Source organism: Chamaea fasciata, unplaced genomic scaffold, assembly GCF_029207755.1.
Source record: "Chamaea fasciata isolate MVZ Bird 193981 ecotype frontalis unplaced genomic scaffold, bChaFas1.0.hap1 SCAF_42, whole genome shotgun sequence".
Classification (NCBI taxonomy): Eukaryota; Metazoa; Chordata; class Aves; order Passeriformes; family Sylviidae; genus Chamaea; species Chamaea fasciata.
This window is the reverse complement of record NW_027094127.1, coordinates 1,441,868-1,463,222: the sequence shown is the minus strand read 5'-3', so window position 1 is coordinate 1,463,222 and position 21,355 is coordinate 1,441,868. Positions and strand designations below refer to the sequence as shown.

At 58.0% G+C, this 21,355-nt stretch overlaps 1 protein-coding gene across 1 annotated transcript in view; it reads left to right on the top strand.

Annotated features, from left to right (window-relative positions):
- Nucleotides 1-20,933, top strand: part of LOC136303905 (transient receptor potential cation channel subfamily M member 8-like) — a 104,940-nt gene extending 84,007 nt beyond the window's left edge. The window contains exons 2-3 of the mRNA XM_066207604.1: nucleotides 19,771-19,889; nucleotides 20,604-20,933. Of these exons, the coding sequence (XP_066063701.1) occupies nucleotides 19,771-19,889; nucleotides 20,604-20,933 (449 nt within the window). The remainder of the gene's footprint in view (nucleotides 1-19,770; nucleotides 19,890-20,603) is intronic.
- Nucleotides 20,934-21,355: the final 422 nt, after the last annotated feature.

Below are 21,355 nucleotides of genomic sequence, written 5' to 3'. Positions count from 1 at the left end.
CTCTTGAAAGGTGCTGTGGCATGGCGGGCAGAATTCTCGGCCTGTCCAAAGTGTTCAGGGGGAAAAAAAGCAAAGGCCCTGGAGCTACCCCAGCACAAGAGCCTGAAGAGCCCGAGCGGATCCAGACACTACAGGATGGTGAGTGGCAGAGCTGGGCCACAGGGCTGATGGCTGCAGCCAATGTGGCCCCATCCCATCCCATCCCTATCGCAGCCTGGGGAGGGCAGGGCTGGGCTGTGTTCTCCGGCCTCTCCCGCAGCCCCTCAGCTCTGGCTGCTCTCGCTCTTTGCCAGATGCAGCCATGGATGGCACACAAGAGCAGAGGCCTGCCGGTGGAAGCTTCCGCAGGACACTGAAGGTACCTGCAGCCATCCCCGCCTGGGCTGGGCCTGCTGTCACTGCTCAGCCGAGCACCGCGCTTGGAGCACTCCATGGAACACGTCTCTCTTCCCTGTCCTTTGTTCTCCTGCAGATGATCCGAAAATTCCTGCGCATACGGCGTAGAAACACCAGCAGCACGGCAGCTGAGGGCTCAGCTGAGCCTGACTGTGGGCTGACCGAGCCCCAGGCAGAGCCTGATGTCAACACGGATTTGGCTGAGCCATTAGAAAATTTTGACGCTGCATTGAATGATCAAAGGGCAAGGGCTGACAAGGCAGTGGCTGAGGCTGTGGCCCTCCAAACGGCTGACACTGGAGAGACTCAGGGCATCAGAGATACTGGCGCCACGCCCACTCCCACTGCCATTCCTGCTCCCGCCGTGGATTTTATCCAGAAGAGTGGTATTCCTTCTGAGCAGCAGGTAAACAGCCTGGGGCTGGGGCTAGAGGCCTCCCAGGATTGTGTGTCATCTCCAGCCACGGCCACTGGGCCCCCTCAGCCTTTGAGGCCGGCACAGCGTGGCAGGAAGGGAAGCGATTCTTGGGGGAAGCTGGTGAAGTTGCTCCCCTAGACAGCGGCCCAAGTCTTCCCCATGCCTTTTCTAGGTGCCAGCCATTGTAAAGAAGATGCACCAGAATTTTGCATCGCATGGAAATGTGGATACCAGGCTGCCCATGAACATCGTGAGGCTGGCCGAAGAACACCCAGCTGACGTGGTGCTGACCCTCCTGCGCTGTGCCCCAACATGTGACAGGTATGGGCCCACCTGCCTGGAGAGCTCAGGCCTCCTCGGCCTTTAGGACCATGGCCCTGCACGGCCTGTGCAATGGGCTCTGCCAGAGCGGCAGACAGGTCCGGGACCCTCGGGCCCCTCTGTTTCCCGAGCCTGCTGCCGTGCTCCCTCCCTGCCCTTCAGGGCACCGGGGCTCTGTCACCCGGCCCCCAGAGCCGCACAGGGCATGGTAGTGTGGCTGAGATGCCCCTGACACAGAGCTCTGATCCCACAGAGCTGCTGCAATGATCTGGAGAAGCATAGGCTCATCGAGTCCCACAGTGGAGAAGGTTCTGCCAACACTGCTCTGTGTGATGGAGGATTGGCCTCTGCACAGCACGTTCACCTCGGATGGGGACAAGGAGGGCGTCTTTGCTCTGGCTGTGAGTTTCTGGGCATTTGCTCACCCCCAGGTCGCCTCTCCAGCAGCTCTCCATCCTCTCCCTGCCTCAGGCCCTGGGCTGAAACCTGGCCTAAGGGCAGGCTCAGGGGCCACCAGGCCCGCTGCTCCCCCTGCGTCTCCCCTGGGGCCCTGCCACATGGACACCTCGCACTGAGCGCTCTCCATGGCAACTTCTTTTGCAGGCAACTCTGGTGGTGTGGGTGATTGTCCAGGTGCCTGAGTGCCACGAGGCAATGATCCTTTTTTCCTCCCGCCTCTTTGTGGCTCTGCTTTTCCATGTTGTCGTCACCACACAGCAGATGCCACCACAGGAAGTCGATCACTTCTGGAGAGCGTGCCGAGAGGAACACCACCTTCCCAGCGACCCCAACAGGTCTCCGTCCTCCCGTCCTTTCCATGTCCTTGTGGCCAGTGCCAGTGCTCCCAATGTGACCCGGGCTTTGCTCTGCACACAGGTTTGCAGTGCAGGTCATGAAGACCCTGCTCTGCCGGCTGCAGTGTGAGAATGAGGTGATGGCTGTGGAGTCCAAGCATGGCTGGGACACCATGCTCTGTGCTCATACCCAGTACTATGCTGTGGCTCTGCTGGCCAGGTGAGACCCCCTGCTCCCTGCTGTCCCTGGAATTGGTGCCCTGTGCCCGGGCTGCCCCACACAGTCCCTCTGGTCATGGGCCAGAGGGCCTCGTCTCTTTAGGGACGGCCGAGCAGACTGGAAAAGGCTGGGAGAGGAGGGTGCACAGGAGTGGCCACCTCCCAAAGCACCCACGTCCCCTCCAGGGATGCTGGGGAAAGACTGCACCTCTGGGAGTCAGTCCTGAGAAAAGTGTGCCCCCCCCTACTCAGGCTCTTTCTTCCTTTTTGCCCCTGACAGGGAGATGCGCCATGTCTTGATCCCTTTCTCTTCCTGCATCGCAACCCGCATGCTCCGGCTGCTCAGCATTGAGAAGCCAGGCTGCGATCTGCCTTTCCTGGCATTCCTTGTGGAGGTGAGCCTGAAGAGCAGCGCTGCCTGGCTGAGCTGCCTCCCAGCTCTCTGCCCTCTCGCAGCCGCATCCCTAGCCTCCTGGGATGGCACCAGCGCCCTGTGCTGCTGCTGCCTGGGGCTGGCCCTGGGCAGTTCTGGGCTCCTGCCAGCTGGGCCCTGTACCACTGCCCTGTGCCTTTCAGGTTCTGGAATGCCTGGACTGGACTAAATGTGGTGGCTGGGTCCTGAGGGTCGTGTCCAGGTACCTGCGGACCGAGTGCAGGAAGAGGTGTCGCCTGGCGCTCAAAGGCCTGCTGGTGCTCAGCAAGGATCCCCTGATGGTGAGAAGGGGGCAGCAGCTGAAGCTGCACTGGGGAGAGCAGCCCCATGGGCTGGCTGGCCTTCAGGAGCTGAGGCAGCTGCTCCCAGCTCTCCTGCCTCAGCTGCCCGAGTGCTTTGGGACAGGCCTTTGGTGTCTGGGCCCTGCGGCAGCAGGCTGGGCTTGCAGTGCCTGGGCGCTGTCGCTGGTGCAGCTGTTCACGGCTTCACAGCGCAGCCTTGTGTTCCACACAGGCCAGAAGAATGTGCTGCCTGTCTGAAAGCTTTGTGGATCTGCTGGCTGATGAAGATGGAGTGGTGGTTGCCCTGACCCTCCGTGTGCTTACTAATATGCTGGAGAGCGAAGACATCCTGGTATCCAGCACCACCGCCCCAAAGCTGGCTGAGGCACTCCTGGCGCTCTTTAACAATGTAAGGTTCTGCAACCCGAGCCACAGGAATTGGGTGCTGCCCAGAAACCTTGTGCTGTCTGCATTTTCAGGCCTTTGCCTAGGTGGGCCTGGAGTAATTGATGCTTAGGTTTTTTCCTTTCCTCTAGGAAAATAGCTACATGCAACTGCTCTCCATTGACCTCTTCTGTAAGGTGATGGAGTTGGTAGTGAAGGAGGGAAAAAAGCGCCTGAAGGCAACTGTAAACAAGAGCCTGTACCTACTTTTATTCTACTGCCATGATGAGAACCGGCGTGTGGCAAATGTGAGGTTTTGTGCATCCCTGGGACGGGGGCTCAGCTGCCTCCTGCCCTGCTGCAGGAGGAGGAGGAGGCTGCGTCCTTCTCCAGGCCTTGGCACAGGGATGCGGGTCCTTGTGCCCTGGGCTGTGGTGCCATCTCTGCATCTCTGCTGCTCTTCAGGCCTCTCGGGAAACCCTGTATTGTGCGGCCAAGTTCCTGAAGAGGAGGGATCTCGAGAAGCTCCTGACAAAGGAACATCCCTTGACTATCGATGACTGCAAGGTAAGGATGGCTTGGAGAAGTGGCAGCCTCAGCCTGGAGAAGATCCGTGGCCGCGGGGCTGGCAGCCGTGGCCCCTGCCCAGTGCTGCACCCGGGGGCTCCAGCCTGCGCCCCACACGCCGCTGCCTTCCCTGGGCCCCGCGGGCTCTTCTCCAGGCTCCTGCGGCCCCGAGCCGGGTGCCCGTGGAGTCCCGGCCCAGCGGGGCTGCGGGCACGGGGCGGCACCGCGGCTCCCCGGGCAGCAGCCGGCCCTCTGCCCCCTCCAGAGCCCGGCGCCAGCGGCTGCTGGCCGGGCCTCAGGGCCGTGCGGGCAGGGGAGGCCGGGGCTGGGCGCGGCCAGAGCCCGGCCCAGGGGCTGAGCCCGCGCCAACCCTTCCCTCCTGCCGCTCTCTCCAGCTGGCAGATGACAGGATCCTAGCGGCCGAGCACCTGCGCCGGGCCCTGCCCTACCTGGAGAACCCACAGGAGTCCCTGCCAGAGGCAGCCATGTGGTTCTTGGGTGAGCCACGAGCCCGGGCTCCCTCCCTGGCCCGCCGCAGCTCGGCCCCGGCCCTGGCTGCTGCTGCCGCGGCTGCAGCAGCGGCATCCGGGCCCGGCGCCGTGGAGCCCCGCCTGCCCTCGGGGCTGCTGCCGCCTTCTGGCAGCCGTGCCCTGGGGCGGCAGCTGGCGGCAAGGGCCCGGGCTGAGCCCTGCCGGGGCAGGAGGCCGTGTGGCCACAGGGCTGGCAGCGGCGCTGGCAGGGAGCCGTGCCGCTGGGGCCGTGACACGCTCTCTGAGGGGGCAGCCAGGACAGCTTCACCTTCTCAGTCAGGGTGAGTGAGGGCAGCGGGCCGTCAGCGGCTCTGGTGGGGGAAGCTGCACTGCCCGGGCAGACAGCTGCAATCCTCGGCTCTGGAGGCCTTTGCTCCCTGTGTGGACGAGGGCTGGATGGGATGGCCCTGGCAGGAAGATCTCCTAGGATTCCCACAGATCCAGCCTCTGACCATGTCTCTATTCTTCTCTCTTGCAGCCCTTCAAACCCAGAGGCAAGACAACAGGCCGTCATGCTCTGAACCTGCAAAATGAAGCCTGCTTTCCCCAGAAAGCTAAACAACTGGGGACGTCTTCTGAATCCAGCAAACCGGTGTCCCAAGAACACACCAGGAGACACTGAAGAGGACACCATCTCTCAGTGCTGCTGGAGCTCCACGCACAGCTGAGGCTGAGCACAATTCTCCTGGCTTCACACCTCTCGCTCTTTGTACTTAGCTCCCTCCCCCCAGCCCTCAGACCCTGCCCATCCCCCCTTATTCCTTCCCAGCTCATCCCTTTGCTTGGCCTTGAATTAATAAACACTTTGGCTTCTTCACTTCACCTGCGTCTCTGTGGAGCTGAAACGGTGTAAAATCTGAGCCCTAGCACACACAGGCCCCTGCTGCCGTCCTCTTGCGCGCCGTCTTTTGTGCAGAGACACAGAGGAGCGAGGCCGCGTCAGGTTGGAAAGGTGCCTGTGCTGAAGGTCCAGTTCCACAACACTGTGCAGTTTAAGGTCCTACTGAGCAGCCTGAAGCTCCCGGATTTTGAGAGAGCCAACCTGAGGACGCTCTGAAGCCAGCTGTGAGGGATTCCATGGCAAGCATCTACAGAGGGCAAAGGAGCTTGGAATGCTGGAAGCTTTCAAGAATAGCTTGCTGAAAGCACAGCAGTGCTCCATCCCTGCACAGGGTCGGGGAGATGGCAGAAGCAGAGACCACCAGGCCTTAACAGGGAGCTTGGGGTGTGCCTAAGGGCAAGTGAAGCAGCAGCAGCAGCAGCACGGTGGCCGAGACTCGGACGCGTGACCCAGCCAATGGCCCCAGCACCATCAGGCAGTTCCGGGATCCCGGCTGCGGTTCTGGTGCCCAGAGCTGAGGAATCGCAGCCCCTGCCTCAGAGGCTGCCAGAAAGCCAAGCGAGTGAGAGCAGAGGGAGGGCAGCCTTCCAGTCTCTCCTGGGCATGGCCGCAAAGCAGCCCCTGCTTCTCCTTCCTCTGCCCGTGTTTGCAGTGTGCTGATGGCAGCGCCAGCCAGGTTGTGCTCTGTCTTCCAAAGGCTGTGGAGAGCGGGCAGGAAAAGCGCTGCGTGCACAGCGGAGAGTCCTGGAAGGTGCTGGCGAGAGCGTCCTGCGGGGTCAGGGCTCTGGTCTCTGGCCGGGAAGAGCCTGCTTTTGCTGCTGTGAGCGCAGGCAGGAGTGGAGGCAGCGGGCAGCTTGTGTTTGTAGAGGGCCTGGGGCTGCATGTGTCAACCTCCAGCTGGAATCACACTGGGGGAAATGCCAGCTAGAGCTGGAGCGCCTGTCCAGAAAGGACCAGAAAGAAATTCAGCCTTGCCAGGGTTTCTTAAGAGTGTCTTGGCATTCCCCAGGAAAGCTTCCAATCTGGGGAAAGGCCTCTGGGGGAAAGGGGCTTGCTGCTGAAGGAAAGCGCTTTCCTAGGAGCTCCCAGTGATGTAGGAACAACTGTCCCCCTTTGGCTCTCTGTGGTCCTTTCAGTCCTTGAGGCCCGTTGCCCTTGGCAGGCGGACAAGGGAAGGGAGAAGGCTGTGAAGAGCAGGTTTGGAATCCAGCTGGACCTGCAGAGACCAAGGCAAGCACCTGCAGCAGGGTGTGTTTCCCCCCTTTGGACACAGGTGTGAGCAGGAGCATCTCTGTCCAGCTGCCAGCCCCAAAGCTGTCTTGGAGAGCTGTGAATTCAAAGGCCTTCCCGCACACACGTCTCACATCTTACCTGTCTGCTGTGCTTCAACTCTTGGCAATATGCATTTGCCTCTTGCTTGCTGGAGGCTGCTGCGGCCCAGAGGGCCAGCACCGAGCTGGGCTGTGTGGGCCAGGCAGCAGGGAGAGTCTTGGCTGCTCTTGGTGTGTGAGCGGCCTCAGAAAAGGCTTGGAAGCTTTGCCTCCCAAGGCGCCCTGCTCCCTGCCTCTTCCTCTGCATCTTGGAGAGAACAAGGCAGGCATTTCTAGCAGCTGGGCATTAGCAGGCCTTCAAATGGGGGCGTCTTGTGGAGCAGGCCCAGCTGAGACACCCTGAGAGGAGCCCAGCGCTCCTTGCCCCTCTGCGCTGACACGTGAGCCTTGTCTGCTTTCGGGATGACCCTGGCTGTGTCAGGGGGTGCTACGTGGACACGAGACAGCCGGTCCTGTCCTGCTGGGTCCCAGCAGTGCCTGGCAGCGGTCCTGCCTCCCCGTCAGGATGCCGGCCAAGAGAGGTCCTGGAAGCTGAGGGAGCTGATCTGAAGCTTGCGCGGGTGCCTACAGCTCAAGGCCAAGGGCCTTCCCTCAGGATAGAGCAGTCCTGAGAGGTCTCTAGAATTCAATGAAATCAGCAGACAAATGCATTGTCCACCAAGAGCTCTTTTATTGGCAGGAGGTTAGGGCTCTGCACCCCAGCACAAGGCTTCTTCGCCACGTCCAAATTTCAGTGGGTTTCTGTAGGAATTCTATCAAAAATCCCTTCCGTCTTTAGACTGCTGAGGTGATTCCATAGGCAGCGGCTTAGAAGGAAACACATTGCGTCAGAATCCTAGGCCTGAAGTTCATGTCCACCTGCTGGCCAGGAGGAGTCTCAGCTCACCAAAGCAGCTCATCTTCCTCATGCCTTCCCTGCACAGGGCTGATTCTGTAGCCGCCCTTAGGTCTTCCCAAAGGCTATGTCTCAAGCTTTTTGTCAAGTCACTCTCATGTCAAGTTAGGCTTCCAGGTTTTGCTGATGTTAACTGGTGCTAAGGACTTCTGGATATCTGTGCTAAGTCCTCTTCACTTCTGTCAATTGCTTGTGCTTCCTTCCATCGAACAAAGGCCTTGTTTGATTCCTCAATGTGCCTGATGCTGGCCCAAGTCTTTTGGCACTGCTTGCTTTCCTGTGGCATGTTCTACCTGCCCCGAGAGTAAAGAGGGAGCTGGAGAAGGAGCTTGCCGGGCTGCTCTCCATCCTTTAGCAGCAGTCCTGGTGAAGCGGCCAAGTCGGAGCTGAGCGCAAATGGACCAGCCGTGCACGGGAAGGGTGGGTGGGAAGGATGATCCAGGAACCGTAGGCCTGGCAGCCTGAGCTTGCTAGCGGGGAAGGCCTTGGAGCACATCCTCCTGAGTGCCATGCCACGGCACGTGCAGGGAACCAGGGGTTGGGAAAGCTCTGCGCAGGCATGGGGACAGCTGCGGGTCTTGGCAGGGTGTTGAGCTGGGGTTGCTGTTGCTGGGCGTGTTGGGGAAGGAGTTGTCTGGAAGGTGAGAGGTCTAGGCTGGAACTGGGGTCACTTTGAAGGCAGCACCTGTGCTATGGCACAGCTTTGGTGATGGAGGACTGAAGGAATAGCTGGGACTTTTTCTCTTAGTCATCCTGCTTCTCCTGCAGAGAAGAAGAGGGGAGAGCTCTACTTTTTTGGCCACTTCCATATCTGGAGCAGGGGGAGGATTAGCCCTTTTGCAATCTACTCATTTGTTTGGGCTTCTTTTGTAACACTGAGTGGGCTTTCATTCCTGGAGAGCTTTGATTCCTTAAGAGAATTAGGCTCTTCCCATGCCTTCCTAGAAAAATGTTTGAAACCAAAGTAAGGCCTTTGTTTTGCCTCTGTGTGGTCTTCTGCTTTGCAAAGCGACATGCAGTGGATGACCTTAAGGCAAATGTGTTGCTGCTGTAATAGATACAAAGTATTAAATTCCTGGATTTTAATCGTGTGTCTTAAAACTTTGCAGTGGAAGGTAAAATCCCCTGAATTGCTGGAAACACTTCCAGGGCCTCTCTTTGCATACCACAGTCTTTTCACAGTCCTAAGGTGTTACCTGGACATCTGCCAGAGAGATAAGCGGGAAAGGGCCCATGAAGCATGGGCTGACCACATCTTCACAGCTCATCAGGAGATCCCATACCAATCTGGGCGGAGGGCGGCAGAAACCATCTGACAGAAGATTCGGAGACTTTTCATGCAGACGTCTTTTCAATTTCTCAGGAAACTCTTTCAGATACCCCTTGCGGACACCAGACATTTCAATGATTCTCTTATGTACACGATGTCATGTTCTTCGGGTTCTTTGTTACCGTCTTGTTTTTGCCTCAGGGTAGAACAATGGTCTAAAACACCTCCCCCGAGACCCCGGAGTTGTGGGCAGTACTCCGGAGAAGCACCCTGTGCTGCTCCCGGATTGACCACCCAACATTCGATCCATGTTGTCCTGATTTATCGTAGCATTTCCCGAAATTGCTTTTCAAATTTGTTAACTAAATCTTTGAGTTTGGAAATTGGCTCTGATCATTTCTAACACTGCTTTGAGATGGGAAGGAAGCTTGCAAATCTATCAGGTTCTCAGGCCATTGCTATAAATTTAGGAAGTTGGCAACTTTTTGCAACTACTTGAGTTGAGTAACGGGAAGAAAAGCTTTCCTGAATTGAGGATTCTTAAATGCCAACTCCTTCTATGCCTCTGCTGCCAGGGTGATTTTGTGCTTCAGGAAATCACTCCAAGTAGAAAACAATTTCAGCATGGAGTAAGAGCTTCTGACAGAGACCAAGTGTTGCCAGCACTTGCTCCAGGTGCTCCTGCCAACATCCCCTGTAGGAAGGAGCCCAGCCGCCAGGGCCCGTTGGCTTTGGCTGCCCTGTGGCAGAGAAGCGCCCCGGGGCACAGGTCTCTGGGGCAGGAGATGGCACCAGCGTTGCCAGGGCTCGGGGGGCAGCAGCTCTGCTTGGGCGGGGGCTCCGTCACGCCTGCCGATTTCAGCGCTGCCCTGGCCCCAGGGGTCAGAGCAGCGTCCGTGCCCCGGCCCACAGGTTCCTCGTCTGTGTCACACCCGCGGGTTTAGGACGGCCACCGGCTGGGACGTGTCCCAGGGAGGCCGTGCCAGCTTCTGTGCGAGGCCCCGTGCCCTTCCCGCTGCGGCTGCATCGGCGGCCCTGGGGGCTCCTTCTGCTGCCCTGAACCCGCAGAGCAGGGCAGCGTTTGCCCACGGTTTGAGCCGCTGCGAAAAATGCTGTCTCAGGGCTGTCTTAGACACTTGGGGTGAGGGGTTCCTTCCAACCTGGGCCACTTTGGCTGGGCTGGGAGCGGCCCCAGGGCAGGTGACAGTGTGTGCATTGGCCCTTTGTGACGCGGTGCAGCAGCGCGGTCACCGTGGCTTGGAATGGCACAGGGTGTCCAAGGACCATTTGTGACACGTGGGGACATAGGTGCTGGCGGTGACGCAGCCAGGCCACATTCCTTGGAGCAGGCGACGGGACAGGACGCGCCAGAGCGGTGCTGTGAGGAGCCCCCGCACAGCGCACTCGTTTGTGCCTGACCCAGAGCTTCTACGAGGAGTGACTCGTGCAGCTGACCTCACGGCCAGACTGCACGACTTGGTGACTCGGAGGTTTTCCAAGTCATCTCTTATCCCCGTGGCCTGTGGCCTCCAGGCCGGACTGTGGGATTTGGTGGCTTGAATCGTCTACGAGGAACCTCCTGTCATTGTGGCAGGAGCCCTTGAGACCAGAGTGCAGGACTTGCTGTCCTGCAGCCTTCCTGAGGCTTCTTCTGCCACAGGTGCTTTCAAGGCGCAAGTGCACAACTTGTTGCCTCAGTGATTTCCTGAGGCATCTCTCTTGAAAGGTTCTGTGGCATGGCGGGCAGAATTCTCGGCCTGTCCAAAGTGTTCAGGGGGAAAAAAAGCAAAGGCCCTGGAGCTACCCCAGCACAAGAGCCTGAAGAGCGCGAGCGGTTCCAGACACTACAGGATGGTGAGTGGCAGAGCTGGGCCACAGGGCTGATGGCTGCAGCCAATGTGGCCCCATCCCATCCCATCCCTATCGCAGCCTGGGGAGGGCAGGGCTGGGCTGTGTTCTCCGGCCTCTCCCGCAGCCCCTCAGCTCTGGCTGCTCTCGCTCTTTGCCAGATGCAGCCATGGATGGCACACAAGAGCAGAGGCCTGCCGGTGGAAGCTTCCGCAGGACACTGAAGGTACCTGCAGCCATCCCCGCCTGGGCTGGGCCTGCTGTCACTGCTCAGCCGAGCACCGCGCTTGGAGCACTCCATGGAACACGTCTCTCTTCCCTGTCCTTTGTTCTCCTGCAGATGATCCGAAAATTCCTGCGCATACGGCGTAGAAACACCAGCAGCACGGCAGCTGAGGGCTCAGCTGAGCCTGACTGTGGGCTGACCGAGCCCCAGGCAGAGCCTGATGTCAACACGGATTTGGCTGAGCCATTAGAAAATTTTGACGCTGCATTGAATGATCAAAGGGCAAGGGCTGACAAGGCAGTGGCTGAGGCTGTGGCCCTCCAAACGGCTGACACTGGAGAGACTCAGGGCATCAGAGATACTGGCGCCACGCCCACTCCCACTGCCATTCCTGCTCCCGCCGTGGATTTTATCCAGAAGAGTGGTATTCCTTCTGAGCAGCAGGTAAACAGCCTGGGGCTGGGGCTAGAGGCCTCCCAGGATTGTGTGTCATCTCCAGCCACGGCCACTGGGCCCCCTCAGCCTTTGAGGCCGGCACAGCGTGGCAGGAAGGGAAGCGATTCTTGGGGGAAGCTGGTGAAGTTGCTCCCCTAGACAGCGGCCCAAGTCTTCCCCATGCCTTTTCCAGGTGCCAGCCATTGTAAAGAAGATGCACCAGAATTTTGCATCGCATGGAAATGTGGATACCAGGCTGCCCATGAACATCGTGAGGCTGGCCGAAGAACACCCAGCTGATGTGGTGCTGACCCTCCTGCGCTGTGCCCCAACATGTGACAGGTATGGGCCCACCTGCCTGGAGAGCTCAGGCCTCCTCGGCCTTTAGGACCATGGCCCTGCACGGCCCGTGCAATGGGCTCTGCCAGAGCGGCAGACAGGTCCGGGACCCTCGGGCCCCTCTGTTTCCCGAGCCTGCTGCCGTGCTCCCTCCCTGCCCTTCAGGGCACCGGGGCTCTGTCACCCGGCCCCCAGAGCCGCACAGGGCATGGTAGTGTGGCTGAGATGCCCCTGACACAGAGCTCTGATCCCACAGAGCTGCTGCAATGATCTGGAGAAGCATAGGCTCATCGAGTCCCACAGTGGAGAAGGTTCTGCCAACACTGCTCTGTGTGATGGAGGATTGGCCTCTGCACAGCACGTTCACCTCGGATGGGGACAAGGAGGGCGTCTTTGCTCTGGCTGTGAGTTTCTGGGCATTTGCTCACCCCCAGGTCGCCTCTCCAGCAGCTCTCCATCCTCTCCCTGCCTCAGGCCCTGGGCTGAAACCTGGCCTAAGGGCAGGCTCAGGGGCCACCAGGCCCGCTGCTCCCCCTGCGTCTCCCCTGGGGCCCTGCCACATGGACACCTCGCACTGAGCGCTCTCCATGGCAACTTCTTTTGCAGGCAACTCTGGTGGTGTGGGTGATTGTCCAGGTGCCTGAGTGCCACGAGGCAATGATCCTTTTTTCCTCCCGCCTCTTTGTGGCTCTGCTTTTCCATGTTGTCGTCACCACACAGCAGATGCCACCACAGGAAGTCGATCACTTCTGGAGAGCGTGCCGAGAGGAACACCACCTTCCCAGCGACCCCAACAGGTCTCCGTCCTCCCGTCCTTTCCATGTCCTTGTGGCCAGTGCCAGTGCTCCCAATGTGACCCGGGCTTTGCTCTGCACACAGGTTTGCAGTGCAGGTCATGAAGACCCTGCTCTGCCGGCTGCAGTGTGAGAATGAGGTGATGGCTGTGGAGTCCAAGCATGGCTGGGACACCATGCTCTGTGCTCATACCCAGTACTATGCTGTGGCTCTGCTGGCCAGGTGAGACCCCCTGCTCCCTGCTGTCCCTGGAATTGGTGCCCTGTGCCCGGGCTGCCCCACACAGTCCCTCTGGTCATGGGCCAGAGGGCCTCGTCTCTTTAGGGACGGCCGAGCAGACTGGAAAAGGCTGGGAGAGGAGGGTGCACAGGAGTGGCCACCTCCCAAAGCACCCACGTCCCCTCCAGGGATGCTGGGGAAAGACTGCACCTCTGGGAGTCAGTCCTGAGAAAAGTGTGCCCCCCCCTACTCAGGCTCTTTCTTCCTTTTTGCCCCTGACAGGGAGATGCGCCATGTCTTGATCCCTTTCTCTTCCTGCATCGCAACCCGCATGCTCCGGCTGCTCAGCATTGAGAAGCCAGGCTGCGATCTGCCTTTCCTGGCATTCCTTGTGGAGGTGAGCCTGAAGAGCAGCGCTGCCTGGCTGAGCTGCCTCCCAGCTCTCTGCCCTCTCGCAGCCGCATCCCTAGCCTCCTGGGATGGCACCAGCGCCCTGTGCTGCTGCTGCCTGGGGCTGGCCCTGGGCAGTTCTGGGCTCCTGCCAGCCGGGCCCTGTACCACTGCCCTGTGCCTTTCAGGTTCTGGAGTGCCTGGACTGGACTAAATGTGGTGGCTGGGTCCTGAGGGTCGTGTCGAGGTACCTGCGGACCGAGTGCAGGAAGAGGTGTCGCCTGGCGCTCAAAGGCCTGCTGGTGCTCAGCAAGGATCCCCTGATGGTGAGAAGGGGGCAGCAGCTGAAGCTGCACTGGGGAGAGCAGCCCCATGGGCTGGCTGGGCTTCAGGAGCTGAGGCAGCTGCTCCCAGCTCTCCTGCCTCAGCTGCCCGAGTGCTTTGGGACAGGCCTTTGGTGTCTGGGCCCTGCGGCAGCAGGCTGGGCTTGCAGTGCCTGGGCGCTGTCGCTGGTGCAGCTGTTCACGGCTTCACAGCGCAGCCTTGTGTTCCACACAGGCCAGAAGAATGTGCTGCCTGTCTGAAAGCTTTGTGGATCTGCTGGCTGATGAAGATGGAGTGGTGGTTGCCCTGACCCTCCGTGTGCTTACTAATATGCTGGAGAGCGAAGACATCCTGGTATCCAGCACCACCGCCCCAAAGCTGGCTGAGGCACTCCTGGCGCTCTTTAACAATGTAAGGTTCTGCAACCCGAGCCACAGGAATTGGGTGCTGCCCAGAAACCTTGTGCTGTCTGCATTTTCAGGCCTTTGCCTAGGTGGGCCTGGAGTAATTGATGCTTAGGTTTTTTCCTTTCCTCTAGGAAAATAGCTACATGCAACTGCTCTCCATTGACCTCTTCTGTAAGGTGATGGAGTTGGTAGTGAAGGAGGGAAAAAAGCGCCTGAAGGCAACTGTAAACAAGAGCCTGTACCTACTTTTATTCTACTGCCATGATGAGAACCGGCGTGTGGCAAATGTGAGGTTTTGTGCATCCCTGGGACGGGGGCTCAGCTGCCTCCTGCCCTGCTGCAGGAGGAGGAGGAGGCTGCGTCCTTCTCCAGGCCTTGGCACAGGGATGCGAGTCCTTGTGCCCTGGGCTGTGGTGCCATCTCTGCATCTCTGCTGCTCTTCAGGCCTCTCGGGAAACCCTGTATTGTGCGGCCAAGTTCCTGAAGAGGAGGGATCTCGAGAAGCTCCTGACAAAGGAACATCCCTTGACTATCGATGACTGCAAGGTAAGGATGGCTTGGAGAAGTGGCAGCCTCAGCCTGGAGAAGATCCGTGGCCGCGGGGCTGGCAGCCGTGGCCCCTGCCCAGTGCTGCACCCGGGGGCTCCAGCCTGCGCCCCACACGCCGCTGCCTTCCCTGGGCCCCGCGGGCTCTTCTCCAGGCTCCTGCGGCCCCGAGCCGGGTGCCCGTGGAGTCCCGGCCCAGCGGGGCTGCGGGCACGGGGCGGCACCGCGGCTCCCCGGGCAGCAGCCAGCCCTCTGCCCCCTCCAGAGCCCGGCGCCAGCGGCTGCTGGCCGGGCCTCAGGGCCGTGCGGGCAGGGGAGGCCGGGGCTGGGCGCGGCCAGAGCCCGGCCCAGGGGCTGAGCCCGCGCCAACCCTTCCCTCCTGCCGCTCTCTCCAGCTGGCAGATGACAGGATCCTAGCGGCCGAGCACCTGCGCCGGGCCCTGCCCTACCTGGAGAACCCACAGGAGTCCCTGCCAGAGGCAGCCATGTGGTTCTTGGGTGAGCCACGAGCCCGGGCTCCCTCCCCGGCCCGCCGCAGCTCGGCCCCGGCCCTGGCTGCTGCTGCCCCGGCTGCAGCAGCGGCATCCGGGCCTGGCGCCGTGGAGCCCCGCCTGCCCTCGGGGCTGCTGCCGCCCTCTGGCAGCCGTGCCCTGGGGCGGCAGCAGGCGGCAAGGGCCCGGGCTGAGCCCTGCCGGGGCAGGAGGCCGTGTGGCCACAGGGCTGGCAGCGGCGCTGGCAGGGAGCCGTGCCGCTGGGGCCGTGACACGCTCTCTGAGGGGGCAGCCAGGACAGCTTCACCTTCTCAGTCAGGGTGAGTGAGGGCAGCGGGCCGTCAGCGGCTCTGGCGGGGGAAGCTGCACTGCCCGGGCAGACAGCTGCAATCCTCAGCTCTGGAGGCCTTTGCTCCCTGTGTGGACGAGGGCTGGATGGGATGGCCCTGGCAGGAAGATCTCCTAGGATTCCCACAGATCCAGCCTCTGACCATGTCTCTATTCTTCTCTCTTGCAGCCCTTCAAACCCAGAGGCAAGACAACAGCCCGTCATGCTCTGAACCTGCAAAATGAAGCCTGCTTTCCCCAGAAAGCTAAACAACTGGGGACGTCTTCTGAATCCAGCAAACCGGTGTCCCAAGAACACACCAGGAGACACTGAAGAGGACACCATCTCTCAGTGCTGCTGGAGCTCCACGCACAGCTGAGGCTGAGCACAATTCTCCTGGCTTCACACCTCTCGCTCTTTGTACTTAGCTCCCTCCCCCCAGCCCTCAGACCCTGCCCATCCCCCCTTATTCCTTCCCAGCTCATCCCTTTGCTTGGCCTTGAATTAATAAACACTTTGGCTTCTTCACTTCACCTGCGTCTCTGTGGAGCTGAAACGGTGTAAAATCTGAGCCCTAGCACACACAGGCCCCTGCTGCCGTCCTCTTGCGCGCCGTCTTTTGTGCAGAGACACAGAGGAGCGAGGCCGCGTCAGGCTGGAAAGGTGCCTGTGCTGAAGGTCCAGTTCCACAACACTGTGCAGTTTAAGGTCCTACTGAGCAGCCTGAAGCTCCCGGATTTTGAGAGAGCCAACCTGAGGACGCTCTGAAGCCAGCTGTAAAGGGATTCCTTGGCAAGCATCTACAGAGGGCAAAGGAGCTTGGAATGCTGGAAGCTTTCAAGAATAGCTTGCTGAAAGCACAGCAGTGCTCCATCCCTGCACAGGGTCGGGGAGATGGCAGAAGCAGAGACCATCAGGCCTTAACAGGGAGCTTGGGGTGTGCCTAAGGGCAAGTGAAGCAGCAGCAGCAGCAGCACGGTGGCCGAGACTCGGACGCGTGACCCAGCCAATGGCCCCAGCGCCGTCAGGCAGTTCCGGGATCCCGGCTGCGGTTCTGGTGCCCAGAGCTGAGGAATCGCAGCCCCTGCCTCAGAGGCTGCCAGAAAGCCAAGCGAGTGAGAGCAGAGGGAGGGCAGCCTTCCAGTCTCTCCTGGGCATGGCCGCAAAGCAGCCCCTGCTTCTCCTTCCTCTGCCCGTGTTTGCAGTGTGCTGATGGCAGTGCCAGCCAGGTTGTGCTCTGTCTTCCAAAGGCTGTGGAGAGCGGGCAGGAAAAGTGCTGCGTGCACAGCGGAGAGTCCTGGAAGGTGCTGGCGAGAGCGTCCTGCGGGGTCAGGGCTCTGGTCTCTGGCCGGGAAGAGCCTGCTTTTGCTGCTGTGAGCGCAGGCAGGAGTGGAGGCAGCGGGCAGCTTGTGTTTGTAGAGGGCCTGGGGCTGCATGTGTCAACCTCCAGCTGGAATCACACTGGGGGAAATGCCAGCTAGAGCTGGAGCGCCTGTCCAGAAAGGACCAGAAAGAAATTCAGCCTTGCCAGGGTTTCTTAAGAGTGTCTTGGCATTCCCCAGGAAAGCTTCCAATCTGGGGAAAGGCCTCTGGGGGAAAGGGGCTTGCTGCTGAAGGAAAGCGCTTTCCTAGGAGCTCCCAGTGATGTAGGAACAACTGTCCCCCTTTGGCTCTCTGTGGTCCTTTCAGTCCTTGAGGCCCGTTGCCCTTGGCAGGCGGACAAGGGAAGGGAGAAGGCTGTGAAGAGCAGGTTTGGAATCCAGCTGGACCTGCAGAGACCAAGGCAAGCACCTGCAGCAGGGTGTGTTTCCCCCCTTTGGACACAGGTGTGAGCAGGAGCATCTCTGTCCAGCTGCCAGCCCCAAAGCTGTCTTGGAGAGCTGTGAATTCAAAGGCCTTCCCGCACACACGTCTCACATCTTACCTGTCTGCTGTGCTTCAACTCTTGGCAATATGCATTTGCCTCTTGCTTGCTGGAGGCTGCTGCGGCCCAGAGGGCCAGCACCGAGCTGGGCTGTGTGGGCCAGGCAGCAGGGAGAGTCTTGGCTGCTCTTGGTGTGTGAGCGGCCTCAGAAAAGGCTTGGAAGCTTTGCCTCCCAAGGCGCCCTGCTCCCTGCCTCTTCCTCTGCATCTTGGAGAGAACAAGGCAGGCATTTCTAGCAGCTGGGCATTAGCAGGCCTTCAAATGGGGGCGTCTTGTGGAGCAGGCCCAGCTGAGACACCCTGAGAGGAGCCCAGCGCTCCTTGCCCCTCTGCGCTGACACGTGAGCCTTGTCTGCTTTCGGGATGACCCTGGCTGTGTCAGGGGGTGCTACGTGGACACGAGACAGCCGGTCCTGTCCTGCTGGGTCCCAGCAGTGCCTGGCAGCGGTCCTGCCTCCCCGTCAGGATGCCGGCCAAGAGAGGTCCTGGAAGCTGAGGGAGCTGATCTGAAGCTTGCGCGGGTGCCTACAGCTCAAGGCCAAGGGCCTTCCCTCAGGATAGAGCAGTCCTGAGAGGTCTCTAGAATTCAATGAAATCAGCAGACAAATGCATTGTCCACCAAGAGCTCTTTTATTGGCAGGAGGTTAGGGCTCTGCACCCCAGCACAAGGCTTCTTCGCCACGTCCAAATTTCAGTGGGTTTCTGTAGGAATTCTATCAAAAATCCCTTCCGTCTTTAGACTGCTGAGGTGATTCCATAGGCAGCGGCTTAGAAGGAAACACATTGCGTCAGAATCCTAGGCCTGAAGTTCATGTCCACCTGCTGGCCAGGAGGAGTCTCAGCTCACCAAAGCAGCTCATCTTCCTCATGCCTTCCCTGCACAGGGCTGATTCTGTAGCCGCCCTTAGGTCTTCCCAAAGGCTATGTCTCAAGCTTTTTGTCAAGTCACTCTCATGTCAAGTTAGGCTTCCAGGTTTTGCTGATGTTAACTGGTGCTAAGGACTTCTGGATATCTGTGCTAAGTCCTCTTCACTTCTGTCAATTGCTTGTGCTTCCTTCCATCGAACAAAAGCCTTGTTTCATTCCTCAATGTGCCTGATGCTGGCCCAAGTCTTTTGGCACTGCTTGCTTTCCTGTGGCATGTTCTACCTGCCCCGAGAGTAAAGAGGGAGCTGGAGAAGGAGCTTGCCGGGCTGCTCTCCATCCTTTAGCAGCAGTCCTGGTGAAGCGGCCAAGTCGGAGCTGAGCGCAAATGGACCAGCCGTGCACGGGAAGGGTGGGTGGGAAGGATGATCCAGGAACCGTAGGCCTGGCAGCCTGAGCTTGCTAGCGGGGAAGGCCTTGGAGCACATCCTCCTGAGTGCCATGCCACGGCACGTGCAGGGAACCAGGGGTTGGGAAAGCTCTGCGCAGGCATGGGGACAGCTGCGGGTCTTGGCAGGGTGTTGAGCTGGGGTTGCTGTTGCTGGGCGTGTTGGGGAAGGAGTTGTCTGGAAGGTGAGAGGTCTAGGCTGGAACTGGGGTCACTTTGAAGGCAGCACCTGTGCTATGGCACAGCTTTGGTGATGGAGGACTGAAGGAATAGCTGGGACTTTTTCTCTTAGTCATCCTGCTTCTCCTGCAGAGAAGAAGAGGGGAGAGCTCTACTTTCTTGGCCACTTCCATAGCTGGAGCAGGGGGAGGATTAGCCCTTTTGCAATCTACTCATTTGTTTGGGCTTCTTTTGTAACACTGAGTGGGCTTTCATTCCTGGAGAGCTTTGATTCCTTAAGAGAATTAGGCTCTTCCCATGCCTTCCTAGAAAAATGTTTGAAACCAAAGCAAGGCCTTTGTTTTGCCTCTGTGTGGTCTTCTGCTTTGCAAAGTGACACTCAGAGGATTACATTAATGGAAATTTCTTGCTGCTTCTAATTACTGAGATGATATCTTGGTGTTAAAGATGATCTGCATCGGGGAATCACATTTCTTTGCTGTATGTTCAGAGGATAATTAATGTTGTCCTTTGGTGACTTTAAAATCCAACTCATTATCTACTTCCACTTAGGCTTGTTTAAATTTGTTAAAACCCAGGACTGATGAGAAGCAGCTTTACTACGATGCGGTGATAAATTTCTTTGTTAAAGGATCTAGAAGATCTGCTACTAAACAGCCTTGAAAGCTTTGAAAGGGAATTTTTCTCTTTTTTTGTAGATCAAAGACGTCCTTGAAAGCCTTCATTTACTGACAGTGATCAGAATAGAAGTTGGAGATGGAATTGTGGGCAATGCCATTTCCTTTGCTCTGTACAAAGGCAAATAATTGTTTTTCTGGGTTTGTTTGGGAATTTAATAATAAATGGAAATGGGATGGCTATTTATTCCCTAGAGGAGGTTTCCTTAGAGCAGTGCCATCTCCCTAGAGCTAAGCTCCTGCCTCAATTTGGAGCCTGTCTTCTTCTGCTGAAGGGGTGTGGGCAGGCTACAACAGCAGTATGGGATCTCTGAGCATGGGAAAGATCCAAACCAGGTAACTGGGAAGGCATTTTGGAGAGTCTTGGGGATGCCGGTAGGGCCCCACTTGGGAATCCTGCAGAATCTCCCTGGTGTAGAGGGTGCAGGACTCTGAGCAGCCTGAAGAAAGCCTTGTGCTGATCTTGGTTAGGAAGTGCTCCTGGACCATAAATACATCCCTGAGCCTCCAGCAGCCTCCAGCCCCCAGTCAGGAAGATGTGCATGAGTCTGGGGAAAAAGCCACTTGGAAGAAGTCTTGTCCTGGCAGTGTGAGAAGCAGAGATGATAAATGTGCCTGGTTGTTACTCAGAGATTGTTCCTCGCCTGCAGCTTTCAGCACCAAGGAGCACGACAGGGAGAACTGGAACGGGCAGCTGAAGCTGCTGCTGGAGTGGAACCAGCTGGACCTTGTCAGCGACGAGATCTTCAACAATGACCGAAACTGGCAGGTGCAGCCCCCTTCTGAGGGAGTGCTGGGAGCTGTGGGGAGGGACACATCCCAGCAGGAGCCACTGTCTCAGCACCTGGGCCTCTGTGTCAAGAGAGTGTCTATTGCTCCCGCACTGACCGTCACATTCTGTTCAGCCTGGAGAAGAGGAGGTCAGACCTCCTTGGCAGCTGCTGCTTCCTCACAAGGGGCAGCTCCCATCTCTACTGTTACAGGGACAGGACCCCAGGGAATGGCTGGAGCTGTGCCAGGGGAGGCTCAGGCTGGAGACCAGGGAAAGGTTCTTCTCCCAGAGGGTACAGGGCGCTGCCCAGGCTCCCCAGGGAATGGGCACAGCCCCAAGGCTGCCACAGCCCAAGGAGCATTTGAGCAACACTCTCAGGGATGCACAGGGTGGCATTGTTGGGGTGTCTGTGAAGGGCCGGGGGCTGGACTCCATGATCCTTGTGGTCCTTTCCAACTCATTCAGTCAGGATAGTCCATAGAGCCAGCTCCATCATTCCCTGATGATCCATCCATTCTATCATCACTGGTTAGAAAGGTGATCTGCCCATGCCAGAAATGCTCTGGGCCATCTAGCCAAGGCAATTGTGCACAGAAAAAGCCCCCGGCCTGATTCTGATGAAAGTGTGACAGTGATTGTGTATCAGGCCATAGATGAAATTTACATGTCTCACATGTGATCCCTCACATTTGCTTTTCCAGTTCTTCCTAGGCTGCTGACCTTCAGGATGTGATGTTCACAGCCCTGGTGAAAGACAGGCCCAAATTTGTCTGGCTCTTCCTGGAGAACGGCTTGAATCTGCGGAAGTTCCTCACCACAGGGGTCCTGAGGAAGCTATACACCAACAACTTGAGCAGCCTGGTGTTCTGGAACCTGCAGATTGCCAAGAACCCCTACAACGATGCCCTCCTCACCTTCGTGTGGAAGATGGTGGAGGATTTCCAGAGAGGTTTCAAAAGACATTACAAAAACAGCAAGGAGGAGATGGAGATACAGCTTTCAGTGAGTGAGGAGCATTACCACATAACCATCACCACATAATAAGTCATTCACTCTTAACTGCAAATGTCAAGATTAAATTAAATATATGATTTGCAATTGTTTTTTGCTTGTAGCTTACAAGCTTTTCTTGAAAATGTCTTTGTTTCACATTAACTTTTTTGATTAACCAATTCCAGGCAGTAGACAGAAAGGTGGTTTGGGCCCTCCATTCTACACATGTTGTACCTTTAGAGTCTGTAAATTTCTGCAACCAGCTCGATTTCTAACTCATGACTTGTGATGTAACTCCTTTCAGTTTTTATACAGCAGATATCATTTCATATTTCAATTGGAACTTCATATTGTTTCTAACACAATTAGAGAAACTCTTAACGTAATGGTAAAATCTTTGTGTACCCAAAATAACCTCTAAATGGTTTCAGTATTATGGAGCTTTTTATTCGGAGCAACAACAAATGGCC